The sequence below is a fragment of the Camelus bactrianus genome, chromosome 6 (assembly GCF_048773025.1).
Source record: "Camelus bactrianus isolate YW-2024 breed Bactrian camel chromosome 6, ASM4877302v1, whole genome shotgun sequence".
Taxonomy (NCBI): domain Eukaryota; kingdom Metazoa; phylum Chordata; class Mammalia; order Artiodactyla; family Camelidae; genus Camelus; species Camelus bactrianus.
The window spans coordinates 42,935,170-42,955,792 of NC_133544.1; the positions used below are offsets into that span (position 1 = coordinate 42,935,170).

Sequence of the window (20,623 nt, forward strand, 5' to 3'; positions counted from 1 at the left end):
ACCCACAGCAGCAAAGATGATAAATTTACCAACTTTGTATTTACATAGAGGCTTCTGTATAATAGGTGCCACGTTATCAAACTAGAATTATGGTAGGAAGAAAAACCATCTCTCCCTTCTGCCCCACGGTGAGATTATATAAATTTAAGTTACGGAAGAATATACTTGGCCGTAAAGAAAATGATTTTACCTTTTTAACCAAAATAATATCCCAATTCTAACTGAGTATTAAGTAAAACTCACGTTCCTTCCTACTTCAGTCAGGGTAATTGTATTTTTAAGAATTCAGGAGAATGTTTCCAAGGGTTCTTTTATCCTTTGTCTTTGCTATTGATTTCTGCTTGTTTATAGGGGCCTTGGGAGATTAATATTACATACCTGCCTCAGGCAAGACGCTATTCAAGTCATCCTGAAAGATAGCTTACTCCTCTCTAGAATGTCTTAAGAGATGAAAGCGTCTTTGGGACATTGTAACAAAGGATCGTTTACTTGGGAAGTTTCTCCTAATATCTAACCTAACATCTTTTTCTTCTGGTCTTGTTCAGAAAAATAAAAGGAGCTAAGGGTTCAAAACCTATCTTTTTCTGAGTTTATAAAGAGGGTTTTTTTCTGAGTTTATAAAGAGGGTTTTTTTCTGAGTTTATAAAGAGGGTTTTGCTGTGTCATTTCCCCCCTCAGGGTTGAATAAATATTTGATATTAGTGTTCGTGACACTGGTTTGTCAGAAATGATCAGCCTGTTTTCTCTTCAGTGCTTGAGAGAAACGAAGGAAAAATGGAACAAAAACAGGTTATGTGACTCAGGTTACATTGAGGCTGTCAGGATGCCAACAAATGGCTCTGAAACCTTGTAGGTGGGTTTGCTTCCTTAAGGCTGTGGAAACTATTTTGAATTGATTTTGAATTGTTTATTTTTAGGTGCATTTTGACCAGTTTAAAGAAGCATTAATCCTTATCCTGTCTAGAACGCTATCAAATGAAGAACACTTTCAAGAACCAGGTAAGGACATTAACTTTTTTTCTCTTTATTCCACTTTCAAAGTTGTCCAGGGAAGAATTTGGGGACCTGGAAGCATGTCTGTAAAAGATTTGGGGCATCTGCCTCCCTTAGATTGAGCAGTTATTTTCAGTGTCTTGTCCTTTGACATTGTCGTAAAAGCCTTGCAGCTGTGATGCACTAAGATGAGACTTCTCCACCACAAGAGCGAATCATGGAAGAAATAACTGGATTGTTCCCAGGCGATGTGTCAGATGGTGTGGCCGTAGCTCATTCCTGGAGTGAGCAGCGTGGAGCTCCCTCTGTCCTCCTTTCCTGTGAACCTGGAGCAATGTGAATTGGGGAGGATTTTGTCTGAAAGAAGAAGGGTGGCCAGCGTAGAGATAATTTTATTCAGTCCTAGTGAGGCAGACACCCTCTGTTATCGAGATTATCATGTTTTATGGCAATTGTTTTTCTAGCTCCTCCTCTCAAGTGGTGGTTCCTTTTGGACCATGTTGTCTCTTTTAGTATTTTTAGGGCCCGGTCGGATGCCTAGCACATAGTAAGTATTCAATGAATGGTATGAAATGAAAAACTTGATATTGTATTTCACTGATTTTTTTTTTTTGTAAAGGCACCATAAATTATGACCCATCATTGTTTTATATATCTCTAAGAAGAAAAATTCTTCCTAATTATAATGTCATTGATTGTAAGACACCTCATTATTTCAGAATGTTCAAATCTGAGGGTGGGGTGCGGAGGGGGGCAGGTTATGTTTTAGAGTCAATTAAATAGGGTAAATATTTAAGGGGAAGTCTAAAAATAGTTGAAATTTATATCGTAAGACAGTCTGGTTTTATTAAAAAAAAAATCCATGGCTATCAGGGGCTAAAGTTAGAGGTTGGCTATAAAATGGCACAAGGGAATTTTGGAGGTGATGAAACTGTTAATAACTTGATTGTGATGGTAGCTACAGATTTTACGAGCTTTTCTAACCCACAGAATTGCTCACCACAAGGGTGAAATTTACTCTATGTAAACTCTACCTCAATAAACCTCAATGACTTTAAAAAAAGAGGACACTAAAACTATGGTCCAGTTTTGAGACTGAAGTGAAATCATTAACATACTGTCACTACAAGGAGTCGTGCAGGGTGACCTGTGCAGGAGAAGCCCGGCTGGGAGCTCATTTCTTACCCTCACCGCTCATTCAGTTCTTCCCTGTCCCCTCCGCAGCGCTGCAGACTTGTGTCACATGTGTGAACTCTGCATTTAGCAGTGCTTTGGATTCCAGATTGCACCTCCCCCTTTTTGCTAATGGTGACCACCACTAGGAAGGTTATTGTCAACTCTGGAGTTTGCCAGAGCTCTCTAAGAGCCCCCAGTGGGCCTGGGAGGGAGGTTGTTGCATTCTAGAGATTTTCCATACTAAAAGTAAAATTTCTGTGGGTGACCACTGCTGGAACATGGACTTTTGTGCTTATGGCGGGGGAGTGGTCCTCACATGTTATTGGTAGTTTTCCTTTTTTAAGGTTGTCATCTTGATAACAATAGTGTGTGAGATCTAGGCACCCTGACTAGAGCTCTGGTGACACCACCCCACCCCTTTTAGTTAATATGAGTGTAGGTACCATAAGCTTAAGTTCAGTGTTCGTCTCTGTGCCTGTAATGGGGTGTCTGCGGGTTTGGGATAGGCAGCCCTGCCACTAGTCCATGGGATCATTTTGCTGCCCTTTCTTCAAAATCTGTACTGTTACTTGCCCGAAAATTGACATAATAAATACAAGAATTGATGATAACCACAAATGCGAAGGATGCCCTTGGAACTGTGCAGTGTTGGGATGTGAATAATAGGAGAGTAGGATGAGGAGGTGGATGATGGCTGGCCCAGCCTGCTGGCAGCCAGGAAGTGGGTTTGTGAGTCCAGCTCCAGCTCCAGACGCTGGTTTCACAGTTACTGTTGTTTAGCCCGAGGCCATGATTTGGACAAGTCTTCCAGGGCGACGGGCAGAAGGATTTTATAGTTCGCTGTGTGCTCCATCCTTTGGGTGGGTTGCAGCGAACCTCTGTCACAGAGCTGCCCCTAATCAGCGTAATGAGGCAGCCAAGTTCGTATTGATATCATTTCATCCAGCATATGTGGGACTCCCCTGAGGTTTGACTTGACCCAGTAGAATCTAGGATTAAGCCTGTGCTTTAAGAGTTTGATCTCATCTGAGCCTGGGAGTCATCCCTTCTTTGTTCCTGAGCGTCTCTGTCTCCTGCCTGTCACTCCCTGGCCCTTCCAGTTGTTCTGGGGATCACACATCTCTTTCCCTCAAACGTTCTCCCACTCACGCTGCCCCGTGACTCCACCCCACGTGCTGCCTGGCTTGGCTGGCGGGAGACAGAGCAGGAAAGGTCAGGACTCAAGTTCTGTGCATTGAGAGGCCCCTGAGTTCCCCCCTTTCCTCCCCTTGCAGAAGATAACTACCCCTTAAATCCCAGGCTGCGTGGCTGTTGGGCTGGCGCGGACGCTGCCGTTTTATCCATGAGCGAACTGAGGCTCGAAAGAGGGATGTTGCTTAACTGAAGTCTCACAAATCACAGCAGAGAAGACGCTGATGCTGTGTCACCCAGGGCTGGGCTCCAGGAGGCGTTGGTGTAAAGATGCTGACCCTCAGATGGGTGAGCTGGGGGCAACCTAGTCCTGTCAGCACAGCCCGGCCAGAAAGGTTCTGACCAGTGGCCCGAGGCAGAGGAAAGGAGGGAGTAAGAGCAAGCTTCACCTGATCAGCACTGACAGGGACGCCTGTGTCCTCAGCATTATGTGGCTGTTCTGTACTTAATTCATCTTCTACAATAAGGGGCCAGGGCTGTGGCGTTTTTGTCTTGCCTTTTGAAATCAGCGGGCCTACTGGACTTGGAGAGAAAGGATTACCCTTAAACAATGGAAAGTGACGGCAAAAATAGGGGGGTCAGAGTGCACAGCCTTAGGCACCGAATGGGTCATGAATTGATACTTTATAAGATTTGTATAAGTCAAAAATATCAGATGCTGCACCTGACTATATAGAAAATCCAGCTTGATGTGGTAGAAAGACCCTTCAGCCAGCAGTTATGAAATGCTGGCTCTGCCCCTCTCATTGGGTGGCCTTATAATCACAGCCTCTGTGGTCTTTGGTTACCTCATATGTGAAGGTAATTGTACTGGAAAGTGCTTAAAATCCATTTAGCTCCAAGATTCAATTGTGTTGTCTCCAAATATCTGAATGACATCTACATTATGAAAAAAGCTTGCTTTGTGCTTCCGTAAGATTTTACCCAACATAAACTGACACCGTAAATTTCTGCTTCCTAAGGACAAATGCCCAGTGTATTTTATGCCATTATATTCTTCTAATAAAAGGCAGTTCTTTATAAATCATACAAAAGCAAAGCTATCATGGGATTTGAGAGGAGATGGAATTGTCATTAGTTCCATAGTCTTGGGTTCTGCCATTTATAACTTCTCTGAGATACGGTTTCTTTATTTTTAAAATTAAAGGGTGTGGACTAGATGGTTTGCAGCATCTTTTTAACTCCGATGCTCTTGCTTCTAAGACTCTCAGGAGAGAGATTTTCCCCTAAAAAGCAACAAAAACAACAGTAACAGCAACACAGTGAAAAACACTGAAATTCAGATAAGGGCAGAGAAATGGATTGGGGATGTCGGGAGTCCTGTGTCAATTCCAGAGTGATCAGCATTGCTGGTGGCAGAGCTTCCTTGTTTCTATATGTACACTTTAATGTTTAAGTTATTTTCCTAGACTAAGGGAGGGACAACAACTTTATTATTATTTATTCAATTTGCTATAGCTTTGGGCTGAAGGATTTTTGTAGTGGAAATACTGGCACAGAGTCTAAGCTACATGGTATCAGCATGCTGTCCGGATCTGCTCCCCAGAGTTTTTGTCCTTGTTTGATGCATCTTGCATTAGATTTCTGCTCTGTGGTAGATGTTAGCATAAAGCCGAAAGCCCCTTCTTTCCCTGATGTGGCTCATGTAGAGTATCTTTCCTTGTTTATCTGGGAGGGAAAACTCAAGTTTGGAAAAGCTAAATCATTAGAAAAATAAGGCAGGGAGGGCATGGTTTCAGTGCAGATGATTGAGGGTTTTGGGTCATAAATGTTCCTGATTCCGGGAACTGCCCTACTTCGAGTTATTTTCCTTATATTTTGGAGAAGCTATAAATATAACAAACACCTATCTCTTCATTCGCTCAGCAAGTGTCCACTGAAGCAGGTCTTATGACCAGACAGCAGGCGAGATCCCGATTTTACAGTGATTGAAGATTTGTGTTTCAAACTGTATTCAGAGTTGGATCAGGCCCTGAACTCTGGCTGAGGGCCCTGTTTTTAGGAGATACACACCCGATGGCCCATCAGGCATGTTCTCTTGTCCTCTTTCTGGTTGAGTGAGATAAGTAAGAACTTAGTTCCCTGTTCCCTTGGTATATATGAGATGCTAACAGTGAGGACCAGAAAATTTCTTCAAAAGTTGAAAGCAAGGTAAAATCACTACCATTAACCACCACCACCATCAAAAGACAATGTGAGGTGGGGGAGAGGGTATAGCCCAGTGGTAAAGCACGTGCTTAGCATGCATGAAGTCCTGGGTTCACCCCCAGTACCTCCATTTAAAATAAATTAAATAAATAAATAGATAAATAAATAAACCTAGTTACCTCCCCCCTGCCAAAAAAAGACAGTGTGAAGGTTCATTTCCTCAGGTCAGAGGGAATTGGAAACACTCGTGCCCACTGGTGGTCACGTAGGATGATAGGACCTTCCTGGAATTATGTAAAACGGGAAGCACCAAAAACTATAAGTGCCTTTGGCTAATCAATGCCACTCTCTGATTTTATGCTATGGAAATAATTGTGGATGTGCACAAAGATGTGCATTAAGGACAGTCATTTAAAACAGTAAAATTTAAAAAATACATGTATATATAAAGCGTAAGTATTTGCAGCGTATTGGTTACGCAAAGGATGGTGTATCTGTAATCGGAGACTAAGCCGCTATCCCACTATGCTGTAGGACACTTACTGTTATGATTTTACAGAGAGTAGGAAGGCACTCTTTTTATAAAAATATTATGTGTATATGTTTAAAAAAGAGAGAGATACCCCTGTTATTTAAAATTAAATAGGCTGGGAAGGATTTTGATAATGAAACTGTTTGCCTGGAAGTTGTGCTGATGTCAGTTTATTTCAATTCCAGTGTGTGAGAAGGTGTCCAAACCAGGGGCAAGAAACTGATAGTTTTCTACAGGGAGTCTTAGAGAACTGGTGTGTCCTCTGATGTCAGCTGACTGATGAAGGGACAGGAGATGACGAGGAGAAGATTAGGGCAGGAGTGAGACAGAGGCAGCTGCAGTTTCTGAGATGATGCGCTGGACCGCGTCACTGCATTTGCTAGTAATCTTACCCATCGCAGCAAACAAGGTCAAGGAATCTGCTGCATGGCTGGGGGCGGTGAGACTCTCCCTGATTCTGCTCCGCTGGTCCCAGGCCACCGCTGGTCCCCCAGGAGTCCGGGAGGGGGGACCCAGTGGGGTGTGGCCGGAGCTTCCAGGGCAGGAGCTCCCTGAGAGAGCCGTGACCTTGCCCCTCGGAGCTCCTGCTGTTTTCCCTTCCTCCCAATGAGGAGACTCAGCCTGAGGACGTTAAGTACTCCTGGCCTTGATAAGGACCGAGGTCCAGGTCCATTTGAATCCACAGCCCACAGGCTCTTTCCATGAAGCCCTGCTGCCCTGGAAAGCATTCAGTCTGGCTGGCTAGGTCATTCTAACATATAAAATGCTTTTAGAAAAATATGACCAGCATCATTATTAAATTGGAAACTCAACAGCATGGGTTTCACTAAATTCCCAGAAAAAAAGGTTTCATGAAAGTTGTGCCAAGCAGTTACTTGAAAGAATTGAGTTTTGAGTTGAGCCTTGAACAATGAGGGGGATTCAGTTAGGTGATAAGTGACTCTCTACCTTCTTCCCCAAAATAGCTCAAGATGCAGGCAGGGCCTTCGGACAGGGAGCGGCAGACTGGTCCTCCCGGAAGAGGCTGGTCAGCTCTCACATCATCATCATCAGCTCAGAGTTCTTCCTGTTAACTGATCTTCACCTGCTTTAGGGCTTAGGTAGACTCGTCAGACCAGTCAGCCTGAGGTTGCCGGGCTGCACCCGTCCACCCCCTCGAGGAGGGCTAGCCTTCCCTTCAAATCTTCCCTTCCAGGCAGGCCTAATCAGAGCCACCCTATTACTTTTGTGCAGAAGCCCCTGTATTCCAGCAGGAGACATCACTCAAGTTGGTGAGAATGGATGTGGAGGCCCCTCCTAAAATTCTGTCATTGCATCCAGGGAGGACCCATGAGCCTCCCCTGAACATGTGCATGTGGTGTGGAGATCCGAGGAGAGAGGCATGGCGGGTGAGCATGGTGCCTAGGGGAGGGCTGTGTGCCCACAGGAGTGTGGGGTGAGGCCCCTGCCTGCTGATGCCCCGCCCCCACAGAGATGGGGGGCACCCTGGGAGGCAGAAGAAATGGCAGATAATGTCCGAAGGCTTTCCAGGTGTCTTTTTTATGTTGTTCATTCTCTCCTGGCCTCTTCTCTCCGCTCCCTAGGACGTCTCCCTCCTCATCCCTTTTTCTCCCTCTCCTGCTCACCTCTGCCCTCCTCTCCTCCTCAGCCCCTCACTCCGCTCCTCCCCTGCCTGCTGGTCCCTAACCCATCACTTCCTCCTGCTTCCCCTCCTCCTCCCTCCAGAGGCCTCAAGCTCTCTGCCCATCTTCTGTCCCTCACCTCCTTCTCTCTCTGTTGGTCTCAGTCTCTCTCTCTGCTTCTTTCTGTCTCCATCTCTCTCTCTGTCTCTGTCTCCCTTTGATTCTTTTCTTCCCCTCTCCCTTATTTAGTATTGGGCGCGGGTTTGCACTCTGACATGTGATCCCTGTGCAGTGGTGCGCTCAGAGTTGGCGAGGAGGTGGGGTGTGCAGCGGGGCTGGCGGTGCTCGTTTGCTGCCTGACCGCCTCTTCCCAGGGAGGCTTCGTGGGGGTGCCCGTCCTGAGGTTTGCATGTGCTTCATTTTTGACTTCTCATTTTTGAATGGGTTTCAGGAATCTCGTGAGCTGAGCAGTAGTATGGAGGGCCTCAGGCTGACATTCCCGCTGTGCCAAGGTCCTCTGCAGCGGGTGGTGTCTCTGGGAACGACCTCCCAGGCTAACTAAATGGGGCAGGAAAGGAAGTAGAAAGCAAGGGTCTGCATGAGCAATTCCAAAATAAGGATATCAGTACCGCAGAGGCAGGGCTTCCTTCTTCATCCAGGAAATCTCTCAGGTGATTTTTGGGAATGGGGTCATTTGAGTCAAAAAAAAGACAAAATATCCACCTTCTCTCTCAATAAGTACAACATAATACATTCCCATGGCAGATGTTCAGTCAATACACAGTAAATGAGTCCAGCTAACACTGGGGTGCACCTTCGAATCTCCCCTTTAACTTCCCGTATATGTGCCTCATCCCCAGGCCTAAGCTCTTTTTTTTTTTTTTTTTAAAGCATTGATGGAATAAATAGTATTTAGGCTTTCTTTTGGGTAACTATTTCAGCTTCCTCTTGGGTCGTCACTGCTTTGCCTATTGCCATTGGGAGAACTGAGGGTTCAAAGGGCAGTCTGCATCGCACAGGTGGCTGGGTCATTTCTAGGAAGGGTATGGAGTGCGCTCTGCCCTGCTGGCGAGAGGGTGGGGGAGAGAGAGAGAGTGAGAGAGAGAGAGAGTGCTGGGGGAGGCATGGGTGGGCGAGTGGCTGCTGGAGGTCTTCTCTGCCTGCAGCTGCCCTGTTTCCCTGTTCTAAGGGGTCGCTTTCATTTACATCGTATCCCACTTTTTCTTTTATCATAAGTGCAAGACCTTCTCCTCACAAGTCATCCATGTGCCCTGTGGTTCATCCCGATTCTGGGAAGCGAGCATTATCACAGCTCTGGAGTTTCTCCTCCTGGTGCCTCTCATAGCAAGCTGTCAGGGGCTGCAGGAGTCCAGGACTGCTCTGGGAAGGCTGGACTTGTCCTTCAAAGCTCATTTGTATCTTGATGTACTGATGCCAAACAGGGAAAAGGGAAAATAGGAAAGAAGGGAAAATGGCTGCAAAACCTGACAATCCAGGCAGAATCATAAATATACATTCAAGGAAATAAAACGCTGAAAGTACAGCAGTTGCTTGATTGATGTTTGGTTTTTTCCTATCAGCTTTCATGTCCCTCCTGGGGCTCATGATTGGAGCAGTTACTAACCCTTATGGTCAAGGAAGCTATATGTAAGTCATTTCATTTCTTAGTAAATTAAATAACCCTATATTATCTGGCATAGATAAAATTGTTCCAGGATAAAACCCTGAAATACGTAAGTTACACCTGGATGCTCTCATAAAGGAGAGAAACTTTGCCTCAGGGCTGTGGTTTGGCAAGTCTTTGTGGGCAGGGTGAGGAAGGAGTTAGGCCTCGTTTATTTGTGTGCAAGAGCATCTTACACGCCCCACGGAGGTCTCCTGTTTGGTGGCCTGCCGCTGTGCACTTCGAAAGCCCTGCTTGAGACTGATAAGGAGAACCTTGCAGTTTTCAGGTGCCTGACACAGCAATGGCTGTGGCCCACAAGTGTTCTCTCTGGACCCCCTTATTTTGCTCTCTTCCCCTTCTTATCCTGCAAGTGCGGTGAGGCTGATGCTCTAAATAGAAGGATATGTGAGTGTGTTAAGTCAAAAAGGTGAATATTTTTAATTGGTGTGATTAGTCTAAGTCTTTACTGGCTCCATGGATGGTTTGTGAAATTTCGTATGAGGAGACTTTAATACCCCATTTTTCCTTTGCGTGTGCTAATATCTTCCGAAAAGATTATGCATTTTAATAGATTGCTCTAGAAATTGACTTTGTGATGTATGTAACATTCTGTGAAAGTTAACTTACAGTTTACTCAAAATTGGTTTTTATAATTAAAAAATAAAATTAATTTAAAAATGAAAATGGAAAAATAAGTAACTATATAAATAAACCAAAACCCCACAGGATCCCTAATGTTCATGGTGTATGACCTTTCATTGCTTAGAAAAAGAGCTGTTTCCATTGTATAAATATACCACAACTTCTGTATCCAGTACACCGGAAATTGACACAACATTGTAAACTCACTGTACTTCAATTAAAAAATAAAAAGAGCTGTTTCAGATCCACCACCCCTCCTTACATGGCATCGAGTATTTAGTAGCAAATCACTAGGGAACCACTTCATCCACAGGTGGGTTTTTCATTAAATCACTGTGGGTTGTTTTGTTTGTTTTGTTTAAGACTGTTGCTTTGTCCCACTACTTTTTTTCCCTCTGAAAAAGCACAGCATGCAGGAAGAGTTCTTGTGCCACTTCCTTCCCCAGACTGTGACTGTTTTCTCACGCTGGGAAAATCCCACGTTCCACCGTCTGACGTTACGCACTTTCCTTTTAATCTTTTCCAAGCCCCCATCATCACTAATGGTGTATCTTGTTGTCTGCCACTAAACCTTAAGAGTATGTAATAAATTAAGGATGGTTCTGCATTGCCTCTTATCTGACTAGCATCTGTGGCTGTCAGCTGCCAACAAGTAGCTCGGGTGTCTGGGCCGCTCCTGAATGCTCACAAGCTGACACACTCTCTTCTGATAAAAGGTACCTTCAAATGTGCATGTGACTTTCAATATAAATGTTGTATGCTTGGACACTTCCTGTCAGAGAATCGCTCGACCTAATGAAATGACCTGGCTGGGGCTTTGAAAAAGCTGGATATAAATATCGCTAGAAATTATAGAACAGACATAAATACTTCACTCTGAGCTTCGCCAAGCATTTTCGGGATGTTTCCGACCACATTTGTGAAATCTGAGCTTATCCTAGAGGAAGGGCTGGGAGGGGGGAGGACAGAGTTAGTCCACAGGGTCACCAGTCCTCCCAGGGAAACTGCAGAATAATAGCTACCCTAACACGGTTTCAGTGGTGATAAAGGAGGGGTTTTGTTCTTTTAGCTCTTATCTAATCAGCTACCCTTGTTCTGATGATATGTGTACAGACCTCATCTAAAAATCTGCACGTCTGAGTTCAGACAAATCTTGTTAAGACTGTCATGTTCAAACAGAACGCATATTATGTTCTCCAGAGAGACAGCATGTCTGTGTGGGTGATAAGAACTGAAATCAAAGCATTGCCAATCTTATATTTTAATGGAATATTTTATTCTTCTAACTCTGCACAAGGTACTAAAATAAATAAATATATATCTGAGCTGATATTTGCATTGAGTGAAGTATTTATTTAATTGCTTTAAAGCTACCATTGTAGAGAAGGGTTAGTATGTGGTGATGGTGATGGTGATGATGGTAGTGGTGATGGTGGTGGTGGTGGTGATGGCGGCGGCGGTGGTGGTGGTGGAGAAGGTGAAGGTAGTGGTGAAGGTTGAACCTGAGACATGTTATATCAGATTACTGAAGTCCTTCAAGGTCAAGAGATTCCTTGCAGATTCCTTTTTATTTTGTACAACACCAAAGCTCCTGAAGAGAAAAGAACATGGTACACCATTTTCTTAATGCGGTTTTGCATTTGCTATTTTATTCTACAGCTTTTAATTTTATCATGAAATCTGGATGCCAGGTTTCAAATAAGTGATGAGCTGTCATTAATTGATTAGGATCCCAGTGTGTCAGTTTCTTTGTTCAGTCATCCTTCTTGTCCGATGGATCAGAAAATGAGAGGGTTAACAAAGGAGTCACTAAGGTACGAGAGGGGTGTGTTCCAGACCCATTGGTGTGAATGCTAACTTTGCAGTGCTGATATGGTGTTCATTTTATCATCATTTTCCAAGGCTTCCTTCAACATGTCTCTTTGGTAATATGATCCCTCCCTCTTGCTCTCCCTTTCTCTACAAAACAGAGCTTAACAGAAGAACAGCTATGACCCCTCAATTTGTCCTGATCTGAATTCTGCACTTTGAAGCAAATACCTCACTGCTGGCTTAGCATCTCTCCAATCCTATGCTGAGACCTACTGGGGTGCTATAAATCATTCGGAATTAGAAGCTGTTCTCTGCCTCTGACCTGGTGGCTCCCACACGCCCACATCCGCCACAACTGGCAAATGGTGGTGGTTTATTTTGGGGCTGGTATAAGAGGCTGTGTCTGAAGGCTGTGATTGTCAATTAAGGGCTGAGATTGTCATGTAATGTGGCCTCAACTCTTGTCTCCTTGCCCAGACTGTACTCTGGAAGCTCAGCCCAAATACGTTAGAGGTGGGAAGCGTTATGGACGGAGATCCTTACCTGAATTTCAAGAATCCGTGGAGGAGTTTGCAGAGGTGACCGTGATTGAGCCACTAGATGAAGAAGCGAGACTTTCACGCGTCCCAGCCAGTGACCGCAGTGAGGTAAGACATTGGACAGGCACATCCACCTGGACCACAGATGTGGATACCCATGGGTACCCACATCATTGTGCAGAGACAGGAGGACTGAGGGGGGTTATGGCTTTTCTCAGTTACCAACTACTTGATAATCTTACTGCCTTTTGGATATATGTGACTACTTTTTCTATTGTTTGTTTCATCTCTGAACTTTTGGAGAACTGACTTTTCTGTGCATGCTGTATGCTTTTACCTTTTTGAATTCAGTTATTTTTATATTTCCTGAGGTCTGCCACTTCTAGATTTTCTTGGGACTATCTCTCCTCCATGGCACTGTCATTTTTAGTTATGTAAAAAGCTGACCAACTGCCTCCCCCCAAATTGTAATGCAGTGTTCGTGACAGGTAGGAAATGAAAGCAGTGTGTGCAGGTATTTCAAGAGCTAGCATCTCAAAAAAAAAAGAAAAGAAAAGAAAAGAAAAGAAAAGCAGCTAGCATCTCCTCTCTCGTGGTGGGGTGAAGCAGCTTTGAAACTTTGTCCTTGTCGCAGGCTCAGCAGTTGCCAGGCTTCTGTTACCCTCAGGAGTGTCTGACTCCCCAGTGATCAGAGATTCCCCTGCCTCCCTCACCTCCCTTCTTTTCATTTTACACATTGCCATAATCTGCCAATAAAGGAGAAGCAGTAACATTTTCTTTTTTCTTTCTTTCCGGCTCATTTACCAGCATCCCATTTATAGGACATGGTTGAACGTGCCAGGCTGAGCAAGCTCTAAATATTTCTTGCAAATCCCAGCTTAGACTGGGGGCGCAGATAGTTCAGACGCTTATAGAAGCTGGGAAAGAGACGAAGTGCCTCAACTTCCTTAAAGTCGTCTGTAGGTTATAGGTTGACTAGGGGGATGTGTGTGTGCTATGGTCAAGTGTCCATGTTCAGCTTATTGAAATCTACAAGAAGCTTGCTCCCATAATGTCCCCAGCAGTCAGACAGCTGGCATCTTCAGCTTTCCAGACTACCCACAAACCCACAGGCAACTGGAAAGAGCCCCAGTATTGAGCAGAAATGAAACCGGACACAAGTACCGCAGTTTAGAAGACATGTGACTGGTCTGCTAATCAGAAGAAGTTTATACCATTTTTTAAAATCAAGTGATACCTGTCCTCACAATTAGAAGTGAAGGAGCAGTTGCAGAAGTATGAGCGAGAAGAGAGAAAGAAAAGCAGGCTAGAGAGGATGAGAGGGAGAGAAACCACGAAAATGATGTGAGAGGAGTGTGGGCGAGAAGTGATGGCTGAAAACAGAAAAGACCCTGAGAAGCAAGAATGAAAACTTTGCCTGGGGCCAGTGGGTCTGGGGCAGAGGCTACTTCTCTTCATGGTTCAGTCAGTTTCAGACCCTTTCCTGGGTCTTTTTGAGAATTTAGATATGGCCCTCTCCCCAGTAAAACACATAGACTCACGTGCACAGAAACGTGACATGTACTATTTCAGGGAGGCAGGTGGTTTGCATACTTTACTTATTGCTGTGTTCGTAATGTTTATCAGGAGGGTACCATTTTACAACATAAAGTCTGTTTCATCACCCTGAGTAGTATGGAATGTACCCGAGACATTTTCTCTATAAAAAAAAAAATGGCTAAAATATATCTCAACACTTCAGGGAATAAGCTTCTGTTATCTGGAAAACACTTTTTTAAGTCTAGTGTCTCCTTTTTCCAACTATTTGCAGTACCTGAGGCATTGTTACCTGGTGCTAAGAAATTAAATGATGGCTTATTTTTTGAGAAGACAGTTACTAGTTGCCACCTGGGATGCCCAGAAAGGTCTTGGGCAGAGCTGATTTTGTTGCTGGCAGTATATTTCTTATGTCCTTGTTTTATCTTATCTACTGATTTCCAGTGAGGTTGACTGTTTAAAAAAGTGAGACTTTAGTTTCACGTGTAAATAAGGTTAAGGATTAAAGCCGAAGTCTGAGCAAAATCTTGCCACTGGCGACTTAGTAAAAGGGCTGTTGAGAGAGTCATTTCACCCCCGGTGTGCTTCAGCCTGAACGCCTCCAGAAACCTCTCAGGTGCGACCTTTTGGTGCTGTATTTAGGCGCTTTGGTGTGACTACCCACCGTCAATAGGACAGCAAATAGAGGCCTGGAGAAAGCCGCTTCTCTCTGTGTCTGCTCCCCCCAGGCCTCCGCTGACATCCCAACCGGAAAGCCTGTAGGGGAACCAGATAACACGTTTCTAACCCCCCTGCCTTTTTCTTTCTTTTTTTTTTCTGAAAGTGGACTAACTCAAACCAAAGTTCATCCAGCTGCCTTCTTGCCTAAAATGAAGGATTCTGTAAGCTGAAAGGAGCCTGTCTTTTTTTAAATCGATTCATCACTGCAGAAGGTTAACAGCTTCGTGTGTGGGTGTTTGATGTCCCGCTGGCAGTGAGAGGGGCCGGTCCCGGCCTTGGCGGTAACCGTGGCCGTGCGGCGCCCGCGCTGCCCTCGGGGACGCACACGGGCTGGGCCGCAGTTGGTCGGCATCAGTCGTCCCGTGTACGAGTGTGTCCAGCTGGCACGCCTGTGTCCTGGCCAGTTTCTGTAGGAGCCTCAGCAGATGAGGGCCAGTCCGCTGGTCAGCACGGCGCATGCTCTGGGCAGCACAGGCTTGCTCAAGGAACCCTTGCCCCTTCTACAGGTGCCAGGAACCATTTCCTGGTCTAGAGGGGCCCTTGGGTCAGGGCTATGCAGGAGGGCAGGGTCCTCCATGAACTGTGGGATGGGTTTACTCTTAACTCACAAAGAGTTCGGAATCTGTCAGGAGTTCTTTTCTGTCTTGTTAGCTTCTTTTTTCTCCCTTTCTGTTGCCTCAGGCCCTTTTGTCTCCTGCCCTTGGGTGTTAAGAATTTATTCCTTGGGTGTGTTTGTTACCACTGACTCATACCTCATTGCAGTGCCACTGGGCAGTGTTGAAGGAGGGAGTGGTGGGTCTCCCGTGACATGCATATTTCATGCGGAGAAGTCAGATGGGGAGCAGGAGACAGGCCTTCTTGGTTGGGTTGTGGGTTTCCGGGTCCTGGCTCTGGGGACGTGGGGATTCCTCAATCCCCTTAGACTGCTTTCTCCTGTTCTCAGATGCCTCATTTTTCCTAAAGCAACTTCAGAGTTTTTTGATGAAATCAAAAGGACCCAAATCTGTTGTCAGAAGTTCAGTGGAGGGGAAGTCTGGCTGCTGCTACCCAACAATTGGGAGACTAATTTCAGCTCTAGGATGAATCAAGTAATTCTCATTTATCTGAGGGCTTAGGGGTGAGGGTGGGAATAGAATGCAATGGTGTCACCAGCCACCAACCATAGCTGTCCTCAGGGTGGCTCACATTCCTTCTAGGAACTCATCCTGGTCATCTGAAGGGATAAAACAATCAGCCCTGCCCTGTTTCCCTCTAGGGTTGTTCCACAGTTGCTTCGAGTGGACAGTTCATTCCTAGGCTCCTGGGTTAGTGGTTCACAGTGTTCCTTCTGCATCCTTATTTGGAAGGCCTTCTCCCATACCTACAACAAAATTATAGGTCATTTCAATAGTCATAATTCTCTGCACTCCCACCCAAGGAAACAGAAATGCAGGCAAGCGAGAGTGATGCTAATTTAGAGATTGCTTTTGAGCACCTGAATTTATTTATAATGTGAGTCCTGTGTGAAGCTTCAGGCTCCTTTAGTGACAGCAGTTTGGAGCTCCTCCCCTGACCACTCTGCTGCACCCCTGTGACGTGGTGTCTTGGGTGAGAACCCATGTTTTTACTGTAGGGTCACAGGTGCTCTGCACCTCGGCCTCATCCCCTGAATAGAACTTATGAGACTAGACCTTGTTGTGAGGTGTTTCTGATTGTGTTTGACTTCTGTTTCAGTTCACATATGTTAAAGCCCTAACGCAAATTGTTAAACATTTTAATCATCTCCATCCTATGCTCCCCCAGCTTTACTCAGGCAAGTTGATTCTTTCCTGCTGAATAGGAAACATCTGACCTATTAAGCATGCCTCCCCTACCAAGGTTACTTTACAAGGCCATAAAGCCGTGCCATAGGGAGAGACCACTGTCATCCTGCTTAATTTTCAGCATTTAAATGTGTATTTCAGCATTTCATTTAGAGACCCTGAAGCAAAATGTGCTAGTTCACGAGTGACAGGTGGGTTCCACCATCAGGCGGAAATGCGCATTCACCTTTCAATTTAGTGTGTTTATCTGGCAAATGGACCCCTTGGGAGTCTGACCTCTCGTCCGGGGTGGTATTGAAGGAAAGTGGTGATTTTTCTTTGTTCATGGGGTCATTTTCACTCAAGGCAATTCAGTTGGACATTCTATTCTGAATTAATCCAGACTAACAAAGGGCATATTCTTGATTCCAACGTAAGGTATAATTAATGAGAAGGTTTGGGTTGTTGCTGCTTTTCGTTTGTGAAGAGATAGAAGTGAGCTTTTAGGTTCCGAAGAGAGCATGTTTTTACCCCCGATATATACATACAGGCAATGGCTACTGAACTGACCTTGAATTTTATACTCAACGTTTCTGCTAAGGGTAGGTGGAGGCGGGGGAGACAAACAAAACTAATTCTTGATTCTGTTCTGTATTACTCAGACGTGCTAGGAAAGGTTGACAATACAACTAGGGCAGGGTCACTTTGCTTTCTGCCCTCATTGAAAACAGGGGACACCTTGTTAACTGTTTTCCTCCACAGGGAATAAATCGGGTCTCGTAAGATTCTTATCAAGAGCCAGGGGCTGTAAACAATGACTTCTTCAACTCTGGACAATAGTAGTGTAAGCCAAAACCGCGCAGTTTAAGTGAGGACCTGAGAGAAAAGTTAAAGGCAACTGCTTCATTCGCCTGAGAGTGGACAAGCAAACCAAGCCTTTGTGTTGGGCCTGTGGGGAGGACGGTGACGGGTCGTGGTTGTTTAAAAACAGAAACAGAAACAAAACCCCCTGAGCTGATTTTACTACCCTACATAAAATCAAACTTCTTCAAGAAGTGTGGCACTGACTTACATTCCCCTTATGTTCATTTTCATATATGCATAACTTTGCAGTGGAACTTCATGAATTATTCACTTACACTGTGCAGACTAAATATTTAATTCTGGAGCAGACTTCTTAATAACTGAGAGAAGTTCTGCTGAGAGTCGAACTGTACCTATTTCCAGCTGCCCCCCCGTTGCATTTTTTGTTCTTTTCTTTGACAAAGTAAGCTATTTCAGTGCTGATGCCGTGTTTCCATCAAACGATATGACATCACCAGGATAGCTTTTTTATTAATGGAATTCCAGTGTTTCCCTCTATATTTCTTAAGTATTATTAAATCATCTGGCTATTCTCAGAGATGAAACACTCATTCAAGATGCAATTGTCGATCGCTTGAAAGTGATGTAAAGCAGCCCCTTCACAGCCGGTAAGGTGTCTTTCATCCTAACACAGACGCCGCTTCAGACCTCCAGGCTCTGTTGTTCTGGTAAGCCCTCCTGACCGGATCCCAGAGGAAGTTCCCCTGGAGTCCACCCCTCATTCCCACCTCCTTCCCAGGTCAACAATTCCTAATATTTATTTTCTAACTAGAAAATAAAACAGACAACACATCAAAAATTAACAAGTTAATTTAGTAACAGTAACATTTTCCAGCTCTACCATTAAGGATTTTTCAAGTAGGAAAGCAGTATTCACTGTCCTTTGAGACTGACTCTAAGCAGGATACCATGAGCAGATGCATTAAAAAAAAAATCCCTTTCCTTTACGGGCTCTAAAATCCACTGAACCAAAACCAGTCCCCAGCCTTGGTAGAAGAGGCTTAAGGCTCAGACTCTTTTAAATTCAGCATTTCTTCACACTGGCAGTCCTGACAGCTGTCTGGCAGGATGGCAGGACTCATCTAAATGTATGTGCATTTAAAAATCGTACATTACTTCCCGTTATCCCTAGCACGCACTTGTAGCTTTTAATTGCTTTTAAAGATAAAGGAACTGATTTGCATTCTAGTCGCAGCCCTGCAGCTAAGCAGCGTGTCTCTGGGCTCAGAATAGAGAGACCGGGAGCTGGGCTGTCAGGCCCCTTCATCGCCCCTGTGCCTTCAGAGGCAGGGGAGCCGGAGAGCAAGTCCTGGGAAGCCTGTCCCTGCGGGAACAGTGGCCTTGCTGGGCACACTTAGCTTCCAGTACCTGCCCAGAGCACAGGCTTTATAAGTATTTAGAACCTTTAGTTCAATATGCCATAGGTGCTGTGTTTTTAAAAGTCCTGAGGTTTCCGTCATAAGTATTCTCCTAAACTGATTCTGTTTTCCTTCAAAGACTTCCTGTGCTGGTTGAAGTGTGCTGCTCTTGTAAAATGGACACCATGGCTCAGTTTGTTGGGGCAGCTGTGTTACTTTAATAGTTTTCCTTTCTCTTCTGAGTCTGCAAGGCTTTCCCGTTTCCAAAAAAAAAAAAAAAAATCTGCTTAAGGCTGCTGAGATCAGCTCAGCAACCTCTGCTGGGAAAGAATAGCCCTGTGTGCGCCCCCATAATCGTTTTAATTAGCCGTACACTCTGAGGGGCACAAAGGTCTGCGCTGGAGCAGATGGCTGGTGGGGCCGCGGCTGGGCCACTGTGGGCAGGGGCTGCGCCAGTGCAGATGCTGGCCCGGCCCCGGGCGGGAAGCCCCGGGGTCCCGGAGGCTCCGGCCATCTGCTCCGCAGGCCAGCAAAGCAGGTGTCCCTGCAAAGAAAGCATTCCTGAGAGCAGTGCCGCCTGTGCGGCCCACGTGTGCGGGGCACCCTCGTCCAGCTGTAGGACAACCTGAGAGCTGACCACAGGGGCCAGTGGGACCGAGTCGCACAGCCCGCAGGCTGGGTGCGGGGCTCCCTTTGTCTGCCTGAGTCGGGTGGGGGCTGCTTTCTGTAGCAGCCGCTTGGGGCCGGGCAACCTCCGACCCTCTCCCCCCACGTCTGCTCTCAAAGGGACTGTTGGCCAGCATACACGGTGTGGCGAGCCCTGCCAGCTGTGACCACCCAAGGGATGCTGTCCACAGTGCGGGGGAGCCCCCGGGAGGCCCTGCTCCTAAGCGGAATCAAAAGTTGATTGCTTCATCCCAGCTAACATGCTCAAAGCTCTAGTTTCTACAGAGTCTCCTCTGGGTCTGTTCTTTGGTTTTGTTTTTGTTTTTTGATAGGGGGTAGGTAATTAGGTTTATTTACTTATTTTTTTAATGGAGGTACTTGGGATTGAACCCAGGACCTCGTGCATGCTAAGCGTGTGATCTACCACTGAGCTATATCCACCCTCCTGGGTTTATTCTTAAAGCTGACTCTGGTCTGTCTCCTGTTTCTCTCCTCTGCCCTTACCGTAGTGTTGAACACCCAGGTAATAGGAATAGTTATTATAATATTTATTTACTTAACAGACACTTTGCCCTTAATTTGTAGCAGGTGATTTTTGAAGTGCTTTCCAAATACTGGCACACCCTCGTTGGTAGGTACTCACCTACCCCCGAGGAAGCTGAGGCGCACAGGGGTTGAATGAGTCCCAAGCTTGCACAGCCAGTAAGTGAAGGTCCGGCTCTGGAGTCTTAACCGCATCAGTGTTCTTGGCTGAAATAACAGCAAGAGCTAACATTTCCTAGGAGCCCGGCACACACCTCCATGGCCCCATCAGGCGGTCATCCCCACTGTGTGGATGAAGTAAGGTGCCGAGGGGTCACACAAAGTGACAGGGCCAGACTTAACCCCAGCAATCTCTGCCCAACCCTTGTGCTCATGCACGCTACCATTTTGCCTACAGAGTCAAGAGTAGCTGGCATCCCACAGGATGATTTTTTTTAACATATACTAGTATCTATTCTTTTTCCAGTGAGAGGCTACATAAGATTTCAAGGAAAGAAACTGAAAATCCTTTTTCATGAATGGGTATGGAGCGTACCTCCCAGCAGTTGTCCCCTGTGTGCTCCCCCCCTTTTCTGGAGATGCTCGTGATTGCCTCCTTCCAGTGCTCACAGCTGATCTGTCTAGAGGCCACCTGCGGGGCTTTCACTGCGCTGGGCACCATCCGCAGTTAGACAACCTGTTCCAGAATGATGCCTCCTTTTATTGGTGGTGTTCCAGTAGCCAAATGATCTAATCCCCCCAACCTAACCTGCCTCTCCCTCCTTCTCCTCCTGCTTTTTAATTGGAACTATTGGCTCCCAGCAGTGAGAATGAAAATAAATGAGCTGTGAATGA

The 20,623-nt window shown here is 45.5% G+C and overlaps 1 protein-coding gene across 13 annotated transcripts in view; it reads left to right on the forward strand.

Annotated features, from left to right (window-relative positions):
• NIN (ninein) overlaps positions 1 to 20,623 on the forward strand; it is a 93,397-nt gene that overhangs the window by 19,299 nt on the left and 53,475 nt on the right. For 7 of the 13 annotated variants that reach the window (XM_074365536.1, XM_074365535.1, XM_074365538.1 and 4 more), the window contains exons 4-6: positions 918 to 999; positions 10,597 to 10,686; positions 12,260 to 12,429. In XM_074365536.1, the coding sequence (XP_074221637.1) occupies positions 918 to 999; positions 10,597 to 10,686; positions 12,260 to 12,429 (342 nt within the window). The remainder of the gene's footprint in view (positions 1 to 917; positions 1,000 to 10,596; positions 10,687 to 12,259; positions 12,430 to 20,623) is intronic. The other 6 variants (XM_074365539.1, XM_074365547.1, XM_074365537.1 and 3 more) reach the window with 1 other exon arrangement.